The sequence below is a fragment of the Sceloporus occidentalis genome, unplaced genomic scaffold (genome assembly GCF_023333645.1).
Source record: "Sceloporus occidentalis isolate IW3139 unplaced genomic scaffold, rSceOcc1.0.p SCAF_77, whole genome shotgun sequence".
NCBI lineage: Eukaryota > Metazoa > Chordata > Lepidosauria > Squamata > Phrynosomatidae > Sceloporus > Sceloporus occidentalis.
In genome coordinates, this window is record NW_028317057.1 from 2,366,990 (window position 1) to 2,388,086 (window position 21,097).

The following is a 21,097-nucleotide window of genomic DNA, read 5'->3' on the forward strand; positions in this document are numbered from 1 at the left end:
ACCAGTCTTGTTTCCAATTGGGGTATGTGCGGAGCGGGGCTCGTATGTGCAGGTTGGGGGCACGTATGTGCAGACCGGGTAACGTTGCATGTATTGATCTGAATACAGCGTGTAATGGGATAACCTTGGAATGATAAAAACTACAAACCATTACAGGATCATCACCCAGCCCCTGACCAGATCGACTGTCCAACCCATAAAAGTTACAAATACATTTATAAATAATTCTTCCCTGCGCAGAGCCCAGATTTCCAGGAGGTTAGAATGAGTGTATTAGTGAGTGTGTGTGTGTGTGTGTGTGTGTGTATATATATATATATATATATATATATATATATATATATATATATATGTCAAAAAATAGAGTATTGCAGAGTAATCGGTGATACCTTTTTTATTGGACTAACATAATATTTAAAAAACAAGCTTTCGAGAGTTATCCTCCCTTCATCAGGTCCGAAGCAATACTGATCAACATGATAGAGGTTACAACTTAAAACAAGTGATGGTATAAGAGGGGGGGGGTTGAGTGGGGTGTCGTAAATAATAGGTCTGGAGGTGAGAAATGCAGAGAGGTAGAGAGATAACCCAGGGACAGAACAAATAAACTTAGGGAAACCAATAACCACAGTAAAACATCAAAGATAATAACAGCAATTAGACATAGGATGACTAGATGAAGTTCATTGACTTAATGAACTTCATCTAGTCATCCTATGTCTAATTCCTGTTATTATGTTTGAAGTTTTACTGTGGTTATTGGATAGTTTCTCCTTTATAAACAGAGAAAATAGGACTTTTCACGTTAAAGAATAATTAGAATTATTATTATTATTATTAGAATTGGCGTTCATAAGAGAAGCTACGGTTAAATGTGTGTCCTCCTCCAAAGCCATGACCGATTACATTCTAGTAGGATACATTGGCCAGATATGTAGAGTTGTGTGAATGCTGCTTCCATCGTGAAACGTTGCCGTGCCACTGATGAGGATAGTGGAAGTATGTGTTTCAGCCATAGCTTTGTTCAGTTATTTGATTTTTTTTCTTTCAGGGTTGTGTTTTGGTACTGAAGATGAGTCCCACGCAGTGGGATTTCCCTGTGGAATTATGCTGTCGGCCGATGGCATTTGTGACACTCACAGGTTTAGATGTGACCTTCAATGCTGTTCACCGTGCTATTTGGGATGCGTTCTGTGCTAACAGAAGAGCAGACCGAGTACCTATCTCGTTTAAGGTTCTTCCTGGTGATCATGAGTATCCAAAATGCAGAACAAAGGTATATACGACGTGTGTTTTTAAGAATGAATGCATTGAAACCATTGTGTCGAAAGGATATTTATCGTCAGAGAGCCACATAGGAAATTGAGACAAGAGCAGATTGTATTGGGAAGATTTCTGATGTAGGAAGACTCATGCTATCCTGATCAATATGTGTTGGCATTATCCAACGTTTACCCACCCTCTACAAACAAGCAGCCCCCCCACTGGGACAAGGTGTGTGGAGTCCATCCCACATGTGGAAAACCAACACAATGCGAAGGACCAGGTTTGACTTTAGGATGGATCTAGGATTTCCAAACACCCAGAGATTTGTATACTAAGGTGCTCACAATGCTTCAGTTCAGTCACACAAAGGATGAGTTGTCAGGAGACGTTTCAAGAAAGTTGTCTTTCAACTGTGTGACTTCACTATTCTTTATGAAGGTCCAAACCCCAGTGAGCTTCAGCTGCAGGAAGCGTTGGCTGGCCCTGTGTAATGTTTAGTTAAACAGTAAGATTTGAATTATTCATTATACAGGGCCAGCTCAGCCATTCTTGTTGGGGAAACCTGCCAGTGTTGGCCCTTCCTAATCAATAGTGGAGTAAGGGAGGTGAAACCTCAATCCCCTTTCAATGAATGAACCCCCACATGAGCTCAAACCATACTTCAGTGTTACTGCCATTACAGTGTGTAAGCCCATAGCTTGATGCTAAGATCACTCTCTGATCTCAAATGGATGGGATTTAAATGTAACACTTCAGGATACTCTCTTCAAATGATGTAGCCGTATATCGTTTTGTTTATATGTTACTTGCAGTTTCATGGTGATTTCTCCTTGCCCTTACTTATTGCGATATGATGTCCTTCCAGAGAACTTCGTATGAGTGGTATATACCCAAAGGGATTCTGAAGACTGGTTGGATGAACAAACACCTGAATCTGGTGCCGGCCTTGGTAGTGGTGTTTTATGAGCTGGACTGGGATGAGGCCCAATGGAAGGAAAAGCAGTCTGAATGTGCAACCAGAGTGGAAATTGTGAGGTAAAAAGGAAGTTACTGAAATAAATCTGTCATTTACATTAAAGGGGGTTTAACCCCAAAAATCACAGAAAGGCCACATAAGAGCAGCCCTTTGAAGCTACCCCCAGGAAGTTGCATTCCTACCATGAGGTGCTGTATGGTCGAGCCATGGGCACTGCGTAAAATATGTTTAAATGTCGGAACAGTTAGGAAATAACACCACCCCGCATTCTGTGAGCGATATTAAGGGTTATTTTAGACCTCTTTAAGAAATTCATATGTTGGTACATTGAAGAAGCTGGTAGGTTTGATCAATGCTTAGGAACAATAACACAATATATCATGCGAAATATGTACACAAACTACTTCATTAAAACGGATCCCTTAAGCACCAGGGTGCCTGGACTTATGGGACATATAGGCGACAGATAGTAAACCTGTCATCTTTATCCCTTTTCATATCTGTCACATTAATTCTTTCATTTTTAGGCAGAGCCTACAGGGAAGAAACACAAAGGTCGCTGTGGTTTTAATTCAGAAGAAGACCCCTCTACCCCCAGGTACTGTTCTTAACAAAATATTCATATCACAGAAACATTACAATATATCGTGCGGCCTTGGATCACAGAACAGTATATAACTTGGTTAATTGCATAATAACAGGGGTAACTTGGAACTATGTTCGCTTTGATTAATTCGTACCTATATACGGTAAATACTTGAGACGGTTGGTAAGGTATGTTACTAATATTACTTTGTAGGAAGTAGATTAAGAAACATTATATTGCAAAAGCCCCCATGCGTCCAATGTACCCAGGGGATATACATTGTGATTTTGATATAAAATGATATTGTTATATTTCTCCTCTTCTTCTGCTTTTCCAGGTGAAGATATGATTGCTTCAGAACGTGCTGCTGCTTTGTGCAATGCCTGCGATCTCTCAGGCAAATCACTATTTGTTCTGCCGCACACTGACCACCTTGTGGGCTACATAATCAGGTACATCATGTGAATTCCTATTCCTTTACAGCGGGATGGAAATAACTGTCCATCACTATAACATTGTCTACTTATGCTTTATGACACGTGGTGCTGCAGGTAATCCAAATAATTGCCCTCCCTTGCCAGTCTTATCCAAGAATAAAGTCAGCCAAAGTGCTCTCGTCTGCTCATGGGTCAGCTGTCTTACTTTATAGCAAAGATTCCGAGCTTAGAGTACAAGATGGTCTGCGGGTAACCATGCCTTACGGTTGCTAACTTTTTTCTTATAGATTAGAGAACGCGTTTTATGAACACGCGCAAACATATTACTACACGGAAATCCGAAGGGTAAAGTCACACAAGGAGTTCCTGAATAAAACCACCCACCAGGTAATTCTCTGTTAAAGCTATAAATTGATAGAGAACGGGGGAATTGTAGTAGTATTTGGGTTATATTACGGCAGCCTCTGTATTGTTTTCCAGTTACTGTTTGTAAGACACCAGTTCAAGATTGCGTTTTTCAGTGAGCTGAAGCAGGACACACAGAATGCCTTGAAGTAAGTACGGCACGGCGCCGGCACGCTTTGTATCGTTTTATCGTTCTGTAACGTTTCTTCCAGTCAGTGTTATTATTTAAGTGTACGCTGACGCAATGCTGACTGTTATGACATCACATCTTTTTGCTGACTATCAAATTATGAACTCCCGTAAGGCATATTGTGATTGGTAGAAATATTCAAATATTATAAAATAATATCAAAACTGTATTAGTGACAATGGGCTAGTTATAAAACTATCGTGAATATAAGACAAGACCAAGCACTGATTAAGGGCTAAGTCCATAAATCAGCAAAAATGGGCAGACTGGTTCTTATCTGCCGTCAGGTTCTATGTTTCTATAATTCAATGAAAATAGAAAGGTATGTCAGCCTCTTGAGAAGCATGGCCTATTTAATATCACCGAGATTGCAGAAGTGTCGTAGTATCATATGCACATTATTGGGTGAAAACGTTTTGTCTGTTCCCTATGTAAAATGTTTAGTGTCAGTCTAGTTGGCTTATATCTACCCCAAATATTCCCCTGCTATTTTAGCCACTACTACTTCAATGGAAGGATATTTTGTATCCACTGTGCATTACAATGAAAAACATGTTTTTAATATTATGAGTGCTGATTTTGAGCCTTTTGTTCTGTTTGTAGAAATTACCGTACTGCGTATAATCTAGTACACGAGCTGAGGTCTCATGAAACCAACATGCTGGAGATCAAGACCATTGCTGGATTTATAAACTATAAGGTGAGTGGAACTACTGTCTTGCGTTTGCGTGATCGCTCACAGCACTGTCTCTGTGTTTATTGCGCACATGCTCTATGTTCTTTGTCATTCTAAGTTCTTTCTTTATTTTGTTTTTATGTTTTTATTTGACTGGGTTACATTTTATTTGACTTCTCCTTCTGTCTCTCCATATCTACGCAGTTTAAAGTTCACAGAATTTACATTACAAAAATGTTAGGCTCCCGGGAGGAATTCAAACCATTTAGTTTTAGCCTCCAACTGGGGTGCACACTATTACCCCTGGATTATCTAAATTAACTGGTTAAAGACTGCATCCTGATGTCGCTAATACCTTGTTTGGAAATTCAAGTCTATAAAAAAGTGTCAGCATAATGTAGACAACAGATGCAGTGTCTGTAAGATGCTAGATTTTTTTTTTTTACTTCTACAAACCGCACATAGCGCTCTCATCGGAGCACGACTAGCATTACTTCGTACTAATTAGCAGACCCAACACTGTAATGTGGAAATAGGGTTTATTCACTAAATGGAGAGTTGTCAAGAGAGTTTTTAGTTTTGACTCCCTTACTCCGCTATTCATCCCTAGCATATTTCTCCAGCAAAAAGGGCTGTACATGTCAATTTATACATTATATGGGGCCGGTCAAGCTCTTCTTGTGGCAGAAGCTCACTGGGCTTTATAATAATGTATCTGAAGTCAAGGAGTTGTTATCACAAGTTTCCCTTTAATGAACAGTTCCCAATAAGTCAATAACAAAGCTGACATTATCAGTTCATGAAGGTCTAAACTAGAATTTAATCAGCTATGTTGCATTTAGGGGTAGATTTACTAAATAGGCATTGTGAAAAGTGCTGAATAGATAAACACAAGATAGTAGTTTTACGATTGTACTGCGGTAATAGGGACAACATTATCAAAACTTAATGTAAGACTTAGAAATAAATTACAGGGTTTGGGTTGGGTGTAAAAATAGTTGAATGGATAAGGCTATAGTTGAGTGATAGGAGGCAGAAGGTTGTAGTTAATGGTGTATATTCAGAAAAAAGATCTAGCTATTAGCGGGGTACCTCAGGGTCACTATTGGGACCTGTACTTTTTAATATTATATTTAGCAATATTAAAAAAAGATATGAATGGTAAGTTATGTGCTTTTTGCCAAAGGTACTCGAGAACTCGATTTAAAATCTTTCTACTAACGGATAAAGCCCTCCCATGATACTGTTCCCCGTACATTTCTGCCCTTGCAAGAAAATACTCCTCTACTTGATCTAATTGATAATGGTTATAAATACTACATCTAAATCCTACATCTAAGACAAGACAAAGACTGATTAACGTCCAAGTCTTTACACCAGGAAAATTAAGCAGACTAGACGAGCCAAACGCTTCTTATCTGCCGTCAAAGAAAAGATATCATTACTGTAAAAAGCCTGTGTGAGGGTGTTGTGATCGGTCTGATTTTGCTCTGTAGATCTGCCGCCTGTGTTTCCAGCATAATACGCCGCTAGATGCCATTGCGCAATTCAGAAAACACATTGATCTGTGCAAGAAAAAAATTGGAAGTGCCGAGCTGGCCTTTGAGCATGCGGCTTGGATGTCCAAACAGTATGTAATACTACATGACGTATATAAACGTGTTGTGTATATATATATATATATATATATATATATATATATATAATTAGTAGACTCATGTCTTCTGTTTGTTTGTTCCTGAAGGTTCCAGGCGTTTGGGGATTTATTTGATGAAGCAATTAAGCTGGGCCTAACGGCTATTCAAACTCAGAACCCCGGCTTCTACTATCAGCAGGCAGCATACTATTCACAGGAGCGCAAGCAGGTAGCGGCACATCTGTGTAACCACGACGTAAGTCAGCCACACGCATGACACGCACACGTATTTATTGCCCGGGTCTTGTTTGTTTCTCTTATTTCTAATTAGGTTTTATTCGGGATTTTTCATTAAGATTATCAACCCAAATAAAACTGTGGATAACGCAGCCTAATTCATCTAGCTTTGAGATGATTTACTGCTAGATCTCGATTACTCTGTTATTACATACAAGCTCTTAGAAATAACTAAATAACTCTATTGTTACATAATTTGACTAAACTCTGGATTTTAAAACTGGAATACTTTGAGTCCATTTGATATTCTAATTTAAGTACCCATCATGTTATGCAGATTAGATTGTAAACTCACGATGGCAAGCTTTCAAGCAGGGTTCTCAATATATGGCCACATGTGCTCTGCCTTACAAATGTTTTTTTTTGTATTTACACAGGTTTATCGCGTTATTGTCATTTGTTGTTGAAGTTAATATATTTACTTGTGTTTGTTTTCAACATGTCTAGCCGTCAGTGCTATATCCAAATCCTGATCCTCTCGATGTCCCCAATGGAGTGCTTGACTTCTATGGACAGAGGCCATGGCGCCAAGGAATACTGAGTAAGCTATTGGCGTGTCAGCACTAACATTAGCTTTGTGAAGAAGACCATGTGTTAGGTTAGGTATTGATAAAACTGCTGTGGACTCCGTGGCTACGGGGACCATTGCTATACATTTTGTGTTTGTTTTTTATTTTAAGAAATGTAGTTTTTTCGTTTTCTATACAGAAATGAATCTGTGTTCTGTGCTACAATGTGTAGAAAAGTAATGGAGACATTGGTAACTAGAGCTGACTCTAGAAGAGTTTATCATTTCATAACGCATGTTAAAAAGGATGATTTCCCGTACTGTGCAGGTTTTGATCTTTCGGACCCAGAGAAGGAGAAGGCAGGGATTCTGGCTTCACAACAGAAAGAGCGGACTGTTGTTCACTCAGTAAGTCCCCGACTAACCTCATTTGGCAATGCTCAATATTTTGTTTTTACTGTCTTCCAAGATCCAAGGTATTAGGAACATTAGGAGAGCATTTTCTTTAGTTAACCCTGTTGCTCCAGGATTTTCCTCATGTTCTCTTGGTCTATCGCAGGAACAAATCATTAGCCTTCTGAGCAGTGCTGTTGCCCAGTTCAAGAAATATAAGTGTCCACGAATGAAATGCCACTTAAGTAAGTAATTCATGGATCACAAAAAACTTAATTATGATGCTGACCTAGGCATAAAGTAATATTGATGTATAAATTTGGGGGTTTTTTTTGTGTCAGTTGCACTTTTAGTGTTTATACTAGCGGCTAGCTGAAGTCTACCCACAGCCATGTTATAATAACGTCTTTGTTTCAGTCCATAAGTTTATATCAATGCTAGCAATGCAAGTAGTGCAGATTTACTAATGCATTTATATCTTGATTTGATTTCAGTGGTTCAAATGGGAGAGGAATATTACTACGCAAAAGACTACAGTAAAGCACTCAAGTGAGTAAGATAATCTCTAGTTTGTGTCAAGACTAAAGCAATAAATATATATATATATATATATATATATATAATATAGCGTAAAATCAATAGAAAGTAAGTTGAAATTTATTTTTTATTGATAAATCGTATTACTTTGCAATGATTATTGATTATATTCGTGGTAGTGTTGGGTTACATGTGTGCAACATATAGTTAAGCTTTAACTATAACTAGCTGCCCAATTCCCCTCCCAAGCACTTCAATGATATCTGGGGCTAGCCCTGCTCATCATATTACTAACCTCACCCCACGTGTGGCTCGTCCTGCCCCATTTGTGAAGCCACTCCATCATTTATTTCAACTAAAACCTTCATGCACTGGCCCATTTCTATCACTTTGTATTAATTTTCATGCTTTGTTCCCTTTGTACAGCTTTACTGCACACATTGGGTAATATTTCTATCGTCATTAGATGATGTGGCCGTTCTGCTGTCTTTCTCACACAGGTTGCTGGACTATGTAATGTGTGACTATCGTAGTGAGCGGTGGTGGACGCTTCTCACTTCCATACTGACCACAGCTCTCAAATGTGCCTACCTCATGGCCCAACTGAACGACTATATCACCTATTCCCTGGAGCTGCTGGGGAGAGGTACGTGAATGGGCTCTGGGAAATCGTTCTACGGTCCTCTAGGGCTGCAAGCAAGCCAGGAATGTTTAAGGGCCACTCCAGCCATCATGTGTGTGGTCTCCCCCCAAGCTAAATGCTAACCTCCATTCAGATTCAGCTCTGGTTTGGGAAAAGCTGCGGGTAGGGGTCAGTGGGGAGAACGAGGAGGAGGGCAGCTGCTGGGGCAGAGCTGCCTCTTTTGTGTCCATTAAATACTTTCTTTTTTTTCTTGTATTGTCCTATGGTAGAGGGGGAATGGACATTAAACTGTCCCTTAGTATTTTTTTTTTTTTTATTGAAATGCCAATGCTCAAGCTGGAATATCCTAAAATTGTGGCCTACTGTGGAGAATAATCAGGCAGATCTTGAGAAAAAAAAAGTTTAGATACCTTTTGCATACACATCAAGTGTGCTTTTTTTTTTTGTTTGTTTTTTTACTATGCTTATTGCTTAAAAATTCAGTATTGATCGTTAACGTAGTGTTCTGAAGGAACTTTTCATTTTCACAGCGTCAACCTTAAAAGAGGATCAGAAGTCCAGAATTGAGAAAAATCTGATCAAAGTGCTAATGGTGAGTTAAAGAAATCTGTGAAATCCTGCCAGGATGCATTCCGCACTACGGAATGTGATGGCGCTATATAAAACAATAAATAATAATACTAATGATGTGATGTCTTTGCCGGGTTGACTTTGTGTTTTTTTCTTGTGATTCAGAATGAGAGCCCAGATCCAGAGCCAGAGTGCGATGATTCTATGGTGAAAACAGCACAAAGACTCTGGACAGACAGAATATCCTTGGCAGGCAGCAATATCTTTACCATTGAGGTGCAAGACATTGTATCATTTGGTAAGTGTGTAAAGACTTGTGTTGCATGAGGCTATTTTGATGGCGTTTATTGTGTGGATGTTAAATACTCCTCTGTTTCCCATCACAGTGCAGTGTAAGGCCAAGTTCCTGTATCCAAGCTTTCACGTGGATACACCTGTTGAGCTGTTTGTGTATCTGAAAACCGACTGCCCCCATCCGATCCGCTTCACCAAACTCTGTGTTGGTTTCAGCAACCAGGTAATATTGAGAAATACCCTAGAATAGGTGTTAGTTTTTGGTAGTTGTAGATTAACTGCACGTAGGTTGTGTTTTTAAGACGTTTACAATCCGTTAAACAATAATAGTATACGTATGTCAATAGAAACAATGATGCCCTTTCCGTAACATTGGAGTTTGAACCAACACTGAAGAGTTTCTTATGGTATTTTGTTTGATTTGCAGGAATACAATCAGTTCTGTGTGGTTGAAGAACAGTGCCAGGCCAGTGATGTATTGGAGCAATCGGTGCAAGGGACAATGTGCCTGGTACCCGGGAAGACCCGAAAATTCTCCTTTAAGTTTGTTGCAAAAACAGAAGATGTTGGGAAGAAGATTGAGGTTGGTTTTCTGATAGCTAAAACATGTGTTAAAAAAAAATAAAAAAATGTTGATGTTCTATTAATGTACACCCGTGCCATAGATTTCATTCATAGAATTAATTTTGTGTATTTTGACTGATGACTTGTAGATCACGTCGGTGAATCTAATCCTGGGTAGTGAGACAGGCCGATGTGTTGTCCTGAACTGGCGGGGAGGTGGAGGAGATGCAGCATCTGCTCAAGAGGCTGTGCAGGCAGCTCGCTCCTTCAAACGTAAGCCCAAGTTGCCCGAGAATGATGTGCACTGGGATAGTATCACAATCCAAGCCAGCACGATGTGAGTGAAAAAGCGTACAAGCCTGTGCCGGTTACTCCTCATCTCTGCTTGCCGCCAATGCTGTTACAAACGTCGCCTCTGATTTTCTTTGTTAGGATCATTTCCAGAGTTCCAAAGATTTCTGTCCAGTTGCACCATGAGCCTCCAGCCCTTACTAACGAAATGTATTGCTTAATGATAACAATACAGTCTCAGGAAAGCACACTCATCAAGGATGTGAAACTCACGGCGGGCCTGAAGCCAGGTATGTACATTTACGTTTACCATTTGATAGCTACAGAAGATTTTGGCAAGCAGGCTTCCGCTGGGGCCATAATTTGGCAGGACGGCTTCCTTAAGGATCTGGCAGACATAGGGTTAATTAGAATGATGTGCTTGGCTAGTTTGGGTCAGTCACTTCTGGTTACCCTGTATGACCTTTCTCTAAGGCATGCATTGTACTGTAACACAATAAAACAATGTCTTACACAGGGCAAGATGCCAACCTGACACAGAAGACCGTGGTCACGCTCCACGGAGGAGAAACGTGCGATGACTCGAGCCCGGCTCTGCTTACTGATATATCTGTAGGAAATCTGCAGCCTGGAGAAAAGGTGAATTGGTTATTAATTCATTTTGAAGAAGTAAATTAAAACTTCCAGCTTTACTGGTCTATAGTGTATCCAAATATGACATTTTACCTAAACCAAATGTAGTGCTGTTTAAAGATTAAAAAATAAATGTGCATTTGTGTGGATGTAGTAATATACGTGATAAACCCACCTTGTATGTACTCCATGGGGAAAAGGTACCGTAACATGTTTTCTGGACTTAGCGATTATTCCTCCCTATTAAATTATGGGTCCCCTTTTGTTGCTGTACTATCACTTTGGTGGGCCAAATAAAAGTATTTTTGCATTACAAACTCACCATAGGTGTATACAAAGGGAGCAGCGATCGGAAAAGTATTCTTTAGCTTTGGTGGAAGCCATTTGGTTCTTTATCGCTTTGTAAGGATTGGTTGGGGAGAAGGGTACGGACAGGAAATCAACATGTTATCCATATCCATGTCACTCAACCCAACTACAGCGCGTTAAATATTATAAATATCTCCTAAACAATTACACAGAAAAAAAGTTTTGATTCATAAAGCTATGTAGGTGAACATTTATCAATGAATACACCAAACAATGAAGTATTTCCTTTTTTTTTTTTTTGCAGCTGGATATGCCTCTGTACATCCGTTGTGGATCTGTTGGCACACGTGTATTCTTGGTCTACGTTTCATATCTGATGAACACGTCCGTCGAGGACAAAGAGATCATTTGCAAATGTCATAGGGTGAGATGATATTTCCTTGTGGTTGCTGAATACTTGGCATACAGATGATTTCACCCTTGGGAATGGCAGAACTAGACCAACTCGCCACCACTTAATTGTCGTATGTCAATACATACTGTATGAATTTTACCTTTAAAATGAATACCATCCTTCTGTCTCAGCTTAAAGACAGTAGACGAGATCTAGTTAGGATCCCTTCGATTGTTGAGAAAATCATATGACTTATTGCAAGTTGCCCTTAGAACGCACATTGTAAGCACAACGCTGCTTTCGAAACATTTTGGGGCATCTTCAAAATAAGCCTAGAGTAGATTTGAAGACTTCAGAGGTTTCATGTCATCTAACGTAACAAAAGTCCGAGCACACCTGAAGGCCTAATACGCAACATGAGAGACATTCTTGCATTAATGTGAAATTAATGTTATCTATGTTTATGTTGTTTATCCCGTGTAGTTGCCAACCCTAGAGAAAGTGGCCAGCGTTGTCATTATGTGATAATTAAAATTAGAAACCAAAGCGTTGCAAAGTCTAACTTCTGACTTGCTTCTATGCAGGATGAAACTGTAACAATTGAAACAGTGTACCCGTTTGATGTTGCTGTGAGATTTGTATCTACTAAGGTGAGGGTTTGCCTCTACGTATGGGGATAGCGGGCCGACAAAATCGTGGAGAAAGCCAGAGCTGGGTGAGACTCTCCTCTGCTGCCCGCACCTGCCATGTGAGATGCCTCGGACCGTGCCAGGATCTTGGGGGAAAAAAGACATATTTCTTTCCTGTTGCAGACATGCAATCTAATGAATTTTCTTCCTTCACTATCCAGCCATGCATATTCTCATACCCGTTATTTTGGTTATGGGGCTTCACAACAAGTGCTAAAGATTCATGTGCCATTGACATAATTTAGAAGAGAACAATTGATGAAACTTTCTTGGTTGAATTTATCATCACGTCGTTATCTGCCGTTTCTCCAATGCAGGTTTTTGTGGGTATTTGGCTTAAAGTGCTGCCCCCCCTACCCTTCTGAATTTAACATATTTATGAGTAAATAAAGTATTAGAAACACAATTTATAGTGCTGTTCAATGACAAACATTTCTTGGAGCAGTTTGAGCAGGGCCCTTCTCACCTGTTGTTTCCGTAAGTCAAATTGTTATGTTAAATACTACTTGTAATGTCCTGTCTACCTATTGTACAGCACTATGGAATATGATGGTGCTATATAAAACAATACATAATAGAAATAATTGTTTAATCATGTAGAATTTGCCTTATTCATATTTTGTTGATGGGAACAGTTATTTGTCATTGATGCCGAAGCAGACACGGATAGGTTGTTGTCACGCAAAATGAAAAGGCTTCTTAAAGTTTCTGTATTATTTTATGTGATTAATCCTTCAGAAGGATGAATAATGACGGATATGGGAAGGTTTGAATGATAAGTGTACTAGATAGTGTGATGTTTTATCAAAGTGCAACATTGCCCAACAATTATCCTTTAGTTCATCCCATGTACTGACTTTTCCATGTGTTTCTTTGCATGCCGTGTAATGCCAGTTTGAGCATTTAGAACGGGTGTACACAGGCATCCCGTTTTTGCTAATGACCGATATCCTGAGCGCCTCTCCGTGGGCTCTTACCATCAAATCCAGCCAGCTGCAACTTGTGTCATCGGTCATTGCTGTGGATCAACCAGAATGCCACGTGGAAAATAGTGAGCAATTAAGGGACATATTTCTTTATATGGGGGGGGGGGTGATGCCCCTTGAAATACGTTTGATATGCTTCTTTACGTTAATGTGTTTTGCTTGATGCATTTATTATAATATGGCAGTCGTGTTGTCTGTCCCATTTTCTCACCCTGTGCACACCTGAGCATTTGGTCGTTACATAGTTCGTAAGGTTGAAAAAAGACCTAAGTCCATCAAGTTCAACCCTTCTACCTAACCTTCCTTTTCTTGATGCAAAAGAAGGCAAAAAAACCCCTAATTAAGCTACTTGGGCTTGTCTTTGGTTCAGAGATATCCATACGCCTATACTATGCTTGTTCCATCCCGCAGGCATTCTGCACTATTATATTCTTGAGGATGCAAAGGTTTTCAGCATATATTGTTTTTTTAGGACAACTGGGGCTTTCTTCTGAAATTATTCTTGTATAGATAGGTTCATATATGTAAACCAGATTTAAAAAAACAGCTTTCTTTATAACCAGTATTAACCCCCTCAGTCCCAAGGGGTTTTTGGTACCTTAAGTCCCAGAGCTATTTTGCCATTTTTACCATATGTGGGTTTCATTAAGATCCCATTTACCCTTATTTTATTATTTTCTAGAGGGCCGCATCCATCCCTTATATAGTACCAAATAGGGTACTATTTTTTATAGTTATGGCTTAACGAGTTTGGGGGTAGTAAACAGAGGGGTTATGCGTTTTACATATAGAGCTAGGGCAATGGTATGTAACAGTGGTTTTTTGTGCAACATGGATAGAGATCCCTCAATGGACCTTTCGAACATGTTTTTATGCCAGTGATGTCACACTGACATCACTTAGCTCGCTTTATTTTTATTTATTTATTTTATTATTTTTGGCGAATAAATGAAAATAAAACTTTTTTTCTTTTCACTTGTGGGAAGAGTAGAAACATTATTTCTCACTCTCTTCCCTACGACCCCCCTGCACTGAACAGACTGTGATCACGGAGTAAATCTTCGTAGACTAGGAATTTCAACGTGTGTGAGCGGCCAGTAGGGAGAGCAACTGGATATCATAGCAGGTTCTAGACAGACCCTGCAGGTGATATCATGTCTTCCAATGACGTGATCGCTGTTCCTTATGTAACGGCTTACTGGATCTGGCGCCGGCAGCCATTACAAAGGATTGATCAGCGATGCTGGCTTCTGCTAACTTTGGGGAGGCCAGGCTGCCAAAAGACAGCCTGATCTACCATGTAGCAGTAAGAAAGTCAGGACGTAATGGTACGTCCTAAGAGGCTTTATTGGATGCTTTTTTAGGACATAGGGGACTTGAAGGGGTTAAATAAGGAAATATAATAAGCCCAAGCAAATGAGAGTTTCTTTACAAAAATGATGATGTTTTGTCTTTCCCTCCTCTTTTAACAGTCGTTCTGCAGACTGGTGAGAGTGCTAGCGAATGTTTTTGTCTCAAGTGTCCTCCAGTTGCTAACAGTGAAAATGGTGTTGCCACCGGTAGCTATAACATCTCTTGGAAGAGGTAAGCTTAATGATCACTAATGTTTGGTCAAGATTTTCAGCCACATAATAAGGATTATGAGCGGTTTGTTCAATGACCCCAGAGTTGGTTGAATTCAGTATTTGCAGAGCATCTTAGAGCTTTAACTAGTATTCTTGAGATAAATCTCTGTCCTGTCGATTCAAGTCTTGTGTTGATTCTAATGGGAACTTAACTTAGCACAGGGAATCTTCTCTCAGTCATGTTTAGGTTTTGTTAGGTCTTCATCTACCCCAATATTGCATCTCGTAATTCTTATCATTGCAGTCCTTCCTTATGTAATATATGTTCCTAGTAATGCCCACTGGGTACTTGAATGCATTCATTTTAATTCATGTTTTAGAATTACTAATTCATTAACATTGGCTTCAGGTACGACTTAGTTGTTGTAGGCATATATCAGAATACAGGTTTTCCAAAAATGCTAAATCTGTATATGTGTTGTGTTTTGTTCTAAAAGGAATTCTGCTGGAGAAGATGTACCAGTTGTAAGCTCGGTGATAACTTTACCCCATGTGATAGTTGAGAGCATTCCACTCCACTTACATGCAGGTAACTTAGTGAGCCACAAGTCTGATGTACATGGCAGGCCACCCATGTCCAAATATTAAACTGGCCCAAACACCATTCAGAAAACGATAATGACAAGTGATGAGGTGGGCATGCAAAGAGGTAATATTTAGCCCAGTCATTTACTGTATGATAGGTGGCCATGAGACCCTCTTGCACATAGATGACTTCCACTGTATGAAAAGGTAGACAATGTACGATTCTCTGCATTGTTGCATATTTTTCGCATAGATTTTGATCGTCGTAACAATATATAGAAGAAATCTAACAGAACAGATAACAGAACACAGAACAGTGTGGCGCTTCTTTCATTTGTTTGATGTGGTAGGTAATCAAACAAGCAAACTTGTGTGACAACTCAATTAAAGGCATAATTTGGACCAGCCCTGACCAATAAAAGATGGATAATGTTGGCCCTTGCCTTCAGATTGAAGTTGTTGGCCACATCATGCCACTCAACAACAACAAAAATAATCTGTGGACTCGGAAAACAGAAAACAGTTGTTTTTGAAGAGCAAAACAAATACTCCCAAAAAAGAATGTGAATGTTAGGGGTTTGCGAAAAAGCACCTGGATACACCTCAAGAGTTGATGAACAACATTCTATGAAGAGAAGGTGACACGGGCCCTGTTATGTATTCATAAAAACGGTCATGGCGGTGACGGTGTCATTTTTTTGGAGACGCTTTGCTCCGTCAGGACCTGGGATACTTATGTGCATTGCAGGCACCATAGATCCTGCTTTGGATCTAAAACCCATTCAGATGTTGTGGCAGGACCCCAAACAAACAATTCATGCACAAAAATCCACAAATGTAGTGATATAAAGCAGCTCTGCATGCATGGGGACATAACCCGATTTTGAGTCTAAGGGGGATTCATTTTTGATACAGGGATATTGAATATCATTAGTATCAAAGTGATATATGTTATCCTTTTTATCCAACAATAGATTTCAGCTCCAGATCACCAATGCATTAAATCGCATGGGCAAACACTTTTTCACGCAACTTAATTTTACATTTTCTCAGATATAATCATTTGTGGAGTAATGAGTAGTAATGCTTCCTGTTCCTGTTCCTTATTTGTATTTTATTGTACAGTGTGTTAAATGCTAGTGCATTTTAAATTTCTTTTGTTTCCTTTTAAGATCTTCCATCGTTTGGACGAGTTAGAGAATCTCTTCCCGTCACTTACCATTTACAAAACAAAACCAACTTGGTGCAGGACATAGAAATCTCAGTGGAGCCAAGTGAAGCTTTCATGTTTTCTGGACTCAAGCAAGTAAGACTCATACTCATACTTTGTGCCAATGCTAGATAGCAGAGACACATAATATGGAGCATTATATATATGTATACAAAGTGGCATGACTGCAGATAGATTATGTAGGGGGGTTTGTGCAGGGACAGGTGCTTGTTCATAACCTTGCATGGGTCTGGTAGATTCCTCAGTCTCCTGTAGGAGATGACTATCTTTGACACCATTTGCCATCAAGGCTAGGAAACAAAACTGTCGGATGGGTGCCTGCTGGATTCTCAGGTAAACTGATGTCTGTGGCAGGAGCACTCGGCACATGCAGATGCTATGTAAGGTTGGCTGAAGTCATACAGAAAAAGGACTAGAGGTCAAATCCTAGATGGTCAACCAAATGTAGCTACCGATGAGCAAAACAGGATTAGAGTCCAAGCTGGGTCTTAAACATAATACCATGTTAGGTCGAAGAAAAGTATCAGAAGTCCAAAGCTGAATGTCTGGTAGCAGACAATAATCACTGCAGGAAAATCTCCAGGAACTCACAGATCAAGGCCAGGAAATAATGCTCAAGGAAGGAAAGCTTCGAGCAGTAATCCTCCGATTACATGCTTGTTAGGCTGAAGGTAAAATAATGCATTTCTTTTAAATGTTATACATTTTTTCTTACTGGTAGATTCGACTGCAGATACTTCCGGACACTGCACAGAAAATGCTGTACAATTTCTACCCTCTCATGGCTGGATATCAGCAGCTGCCTTCCCTAAACATCAGCTTACTGAGATTCCCCAACTATACCAGTCACCTGCTGAAGCGCTTTCTCCCCACACACGTCTTTGTGAAGGTAAGTGACTGTATCGTATTGCTAAAGAACAATGGAGTTATTGCTTCTACATGGAATTATATAGTGATATGTCCTGTGCTGTTGTAAATATTAGTAAGTTTAGTTCTTAAGGTTATATATGGGAGCACTCCGGACCTATGTACTGCATGGAAACCAGTGCAAACATATTTACGTTATTGGACTTTGTCATTGGGCTCTTCCTGGAGTTGCTTCTACTGAATCAAAGTATAAAATAGTGTGCTTTACTTCACATGCTCAGTAGTACCAGTATAGTCAATGGGACTTCCGCTGGGAGAAGTGGCAGTCAGTGGCAGCCCATCGCATTTATGCTAGCTGAACACTGCGAGCGGTGCTTCTACTCTCGCTGGCTTCAGTGGGAGTGCTACAGACCGTGTGCAGGACGCTACACAATCACTTTTTATACATATACAACATGCGACCATCAGGTCAGGCGCAAAAAAAAGATCAGATGGGGTGGAGAGGGAGAAACAAACAATAAAGAAAAACTACGGCCCTATTTGTAGTGAACAAAACAGTGTCCAATTTGTTTGGGTACATTTAATATGGGAAAGGGGAATGTGTTGGGGAAAAAACAGGCTGATAAGAAATGTACTGATACCAAGTAATGTGTAAGAATTCTTGTTTACACAAGCTTCCGACGTAGAACGCTGTATCGTACCACACCCCTGTCTTGTCAGTAGGTCTTACAATAAAAATCAACATGTAGAGGCACACGGCAATTACAGCACTGCGTGTTCTCATTGTTTAGCATTAGGAATGTTATTACATAAAGAGCAGGTTGCAACAACGCACATCACAGTAAAATGGGTTGATTGACAGGAAGTCTTTTCTTTTATTGTTCTGTGATCCTTAAACGCTTTATGGAAGGTAATGGCTTGTGGTGTTTCCTCATTAAGGTTTACAGCCTCGCCATGGATTTACTACTTGCCACTAAAGTTTGGGATTGTCTTTACCCGTGTTATAAATTATGCAGGGTGACATTACCTGTTGCTATACTTCTGTACGCTGTGTACATGAGGTACCAAGTAAAATTGGGGATAAGACTGTAGAATCTGTTACTTATATTAAAGAGGTGAATTTTCTGTTGCTTGTTTTTGGCCTGGAGGCAAGGGCTGATATCCTGTGTGGACCGGGGGTGCGCTCACTGACATACCCTGTACCACTGCCTTACTGCATTGAGTAACCCTTATCCAAAAATCCCTTATCCCAAATGATCCGAAATCCCCAAATTATTTCTGGTAAGGGGGTACTCATGCTTGGGGGGGGGGGGGCGTTGGGCGGACAGCTCCTGTTGGTGGTATCTGACCTCTCGTGGAGTAAATAGAGCATTTCCCTGCCTGTTCTTCATGTTAGTATAGTACAATGTGCAGCCCAGAGACTCAATAACATTTACTTGAGTACTGGGCCTTCTCTCTGTTAGCTCTTTTGCTTTTTTTGACCCATTATAGTTCATACTAGGGACCACTGGCACGGGATTGGTCAGATGCCATTAGTTTAGGATTGGTCAGTGGCCACTAGCAAAGCATTGGCCGTATCCCGAATCTATACCATACACTGATAGCTTAAGTCTCTGTATTACCTATTTATGAAAAAAAGTTATGAATGGCCATAATCCAGTAACTATTGTTTTTGTCTCTGTTTAGCCACAGGGACGTCGTGTTGAAGAAGACGCCATTAGCCCAGCATAAAATGGATGAGCTCCAAGTTATATCCAAAACTTCACATCAAAATTATAGGACTGTTTTCGGTCTGAATGTGTTTGTTGTTGAACTGAAAGAAATTTTTGATTGATAGACCCTGCTAAGAAAGATTTAATAAACCCCTCATGCTAAAATGTAACCATAGTGTTGTACAGAGTTCAGTTCTTAACAGACCTTTATCGCTTGTATTACGTTGCATTCCATTACAGGTATTGCATCCATTGTCTTGTTGTCCAAAGACAGGTTTGCACATGACACAGCGTGCGTGACTGAACGGTGATCTGGAACTTTGCTGTGCATTACCAGGGCCAACCCTGGTGAGCCTCTCCTTCTAAAAGGCCTAGGTTTGCTTTATAACACAGAAAAAAACTCTCTGACTAAATACCACGGGTCAAGCTATGCATTGTACAGTACCAACTTGGCCCTTCTTGCCTACGTTCTCTGGGATTACCCATCATAAAGCCCAGAGATAAAACCTTTAACATGGTTCACTATTTTTATAATTTCTTCCCGTGTAGAAAAGTGGCAAGCGTTCCATTACCTGGCTGAGACCGGAAATAGCTTCTCAAGTTTATAAGCACCTTCAGTTATGCCATCTGTGTTATTTGGGGTAATGAAAAGGCCAGGTTATGATTAATGTCTTTATAGCTGCATTTGGATGGGCAAACACCATATATTCATTGGAAGAAGATAAAAGTAGTGTGGAAAGGCCATCTAGTATTAAAAATATGCATGTGCAAAATATATATGTTAATGTTTCTCTAACTGGAACAGCACCTTTAAAGACACAATGCACATTGAAGTGCAAATTTTTAGCAGTTCCAACTTAACACATTTCTGCACATTATTGACTTTGTCCACTCTGTTCTGTTTGGATAGGCAGCTTTGATATTGTCATTACAAGGTAGCATTGGGGTTAAAGGACGCTGGAAAAGGGACTCTGATGGATACATATACCGGTAGTTTACTTTACATTAAATGCCACTGTCCTATATATGATTCCCATATGTTTGAGAAATAACACTATAACTATGTTTAGGTCCATTTGGATACAGTTTTTGAGATCAGTAGTTTTGTGTGTTTTTAATATCACTCCATAAATGTTTGGGGGGGGGGGATTATTTTCTTCCCATATGCAAATAAATGTAACAAATGTAAAATAAATCAAATGGTTATTATACACGACTCTATGGGCTTTACTTTTAATGACGTGCATGAATCACTTCCCCTATTCACTGCGGACCATTCCTCTTTTAACTGGTTTAGTTACTCCTAGGATGTCTGGTGTGAATCTCGCTCTTGAGGTCATGTCACGGCGTCCCAATTGGGCTGAGGCCTGGGCCATTCCAGAAGGCATATTTTCTTCTGTTGAAACCGTTCTGTTGTTGATTTACTCCTGTACTTTAAGTAGCTGTCTTGTTGCTTCTCGGCCTTTTGGCTAAGATCAAGTGTAGTTCCCCTTTGACCGGGGGGGGGTGTATGCTGATCCTCTGGCCTTAGGGTTGGGAATGCAATGGAGCCCGAGGTGTTGATTTGCCCCGGCAGTAATGCTGGAGTCACCATTTGCGGTATTGCACTGGCGGTTGCTTTGCACTTACTTTTCCCCCTGAACCATCAGGTCTTGGGGAGAAGAATTTATTTTTGAATCTGGCTAGGCCAGAAATGGCCGCCCCTAAATTATTTTTTTCTAATTTATTCATCACTTTGTGATTTCACGAGTGCCTATTAATTATTTTCCCTTATTGATTTCACGGTTTTCGAAATTCACGGCGAGGCCCCCACTTTGAGTTGGCACACGTTTTGGCACCTTTGTTTCGGACACTGTT

At 40.0% G+C, this 21,097-nt stretch overlaps 1 protein-coding gene across 1 annotated transcript; it reads left to right on the forward strand.

Moving 5' to 3' along the window:
• The first annotated feature begins 1,072 nt into the window (after positions 1 to 1,072).
• On the forward strand, positions 1,073 to 19,259 carry LOC149285562 (trafficking protein particle complex subunit 11-like). Its single transcript, XM_089495151.1, has 29 exons — positions 1,073 to 1,276; positions 2,132 to 2,301; positions 2,770 to 2,840; positions 3,166 to 3,280; positions 3,553 to 3,652; positions 3,746 to 3,819; positions 4,464 to 4,560; positions 6,033 to 6,166; positions 6,281 to 6,428; positions 6,917 to 7,010; positions 7,306 to 7,385; positions 7,537 to 7,615; positions 7,865 to 7,919; positions 8,408 to 8,553; positions 9,081 to 9,142; positions 9,286 to 9,418; positions 9,507 to 9,637; positions 9,842 to 9,997; positions 10,128 to 10,315; positions 10,411 to 10,559; positions 10,787 to 10,908; positions 11,516 to 11,635; positions 12,190 to 12,255; positions 13,189 to 13,345; positions 14,753 to 14,864; positions 15,343 to 15,434; positions 16,603 to 16,736; positions 17,383 to 17,550; positions 19,215 to 19,259. The coding sequence occupies exons 1-29, from the start codon at positions 1,073 to 1,075 to the stop codon at positions 19,257 to 19,259; spliced, it is 3,402 nt and encodes a 1,133-aa protein (XP_089351277.1).
• The last annotated feature ends 1,838 nt before the right edge of the window (positions 19,260 to 21,097 follow it).

Coding starts and splice junctions, on each gene's coding strand:
- LOC149285562 (XM_089495151.1), top strand. CDS start 1,073: ATGAGTCCCACGCAGTGGGATTTCCCTGTGGAATTATGCTGTCGGCCG. Junction 3,281..3,552: donor CTTGTGGGCTACATAATCAG/GTACATCATGTG, acceptor TTTTTCTTATAG/ATTAGAGAACGCGTTTTATG. Junction 4,561..6,032: donor CTGGATTTATAAACTATAAG/GTGAGTGGAACT, acceptor TTTGCTCTGTAG/ATCTGCCGCCTGTGTTTCCA.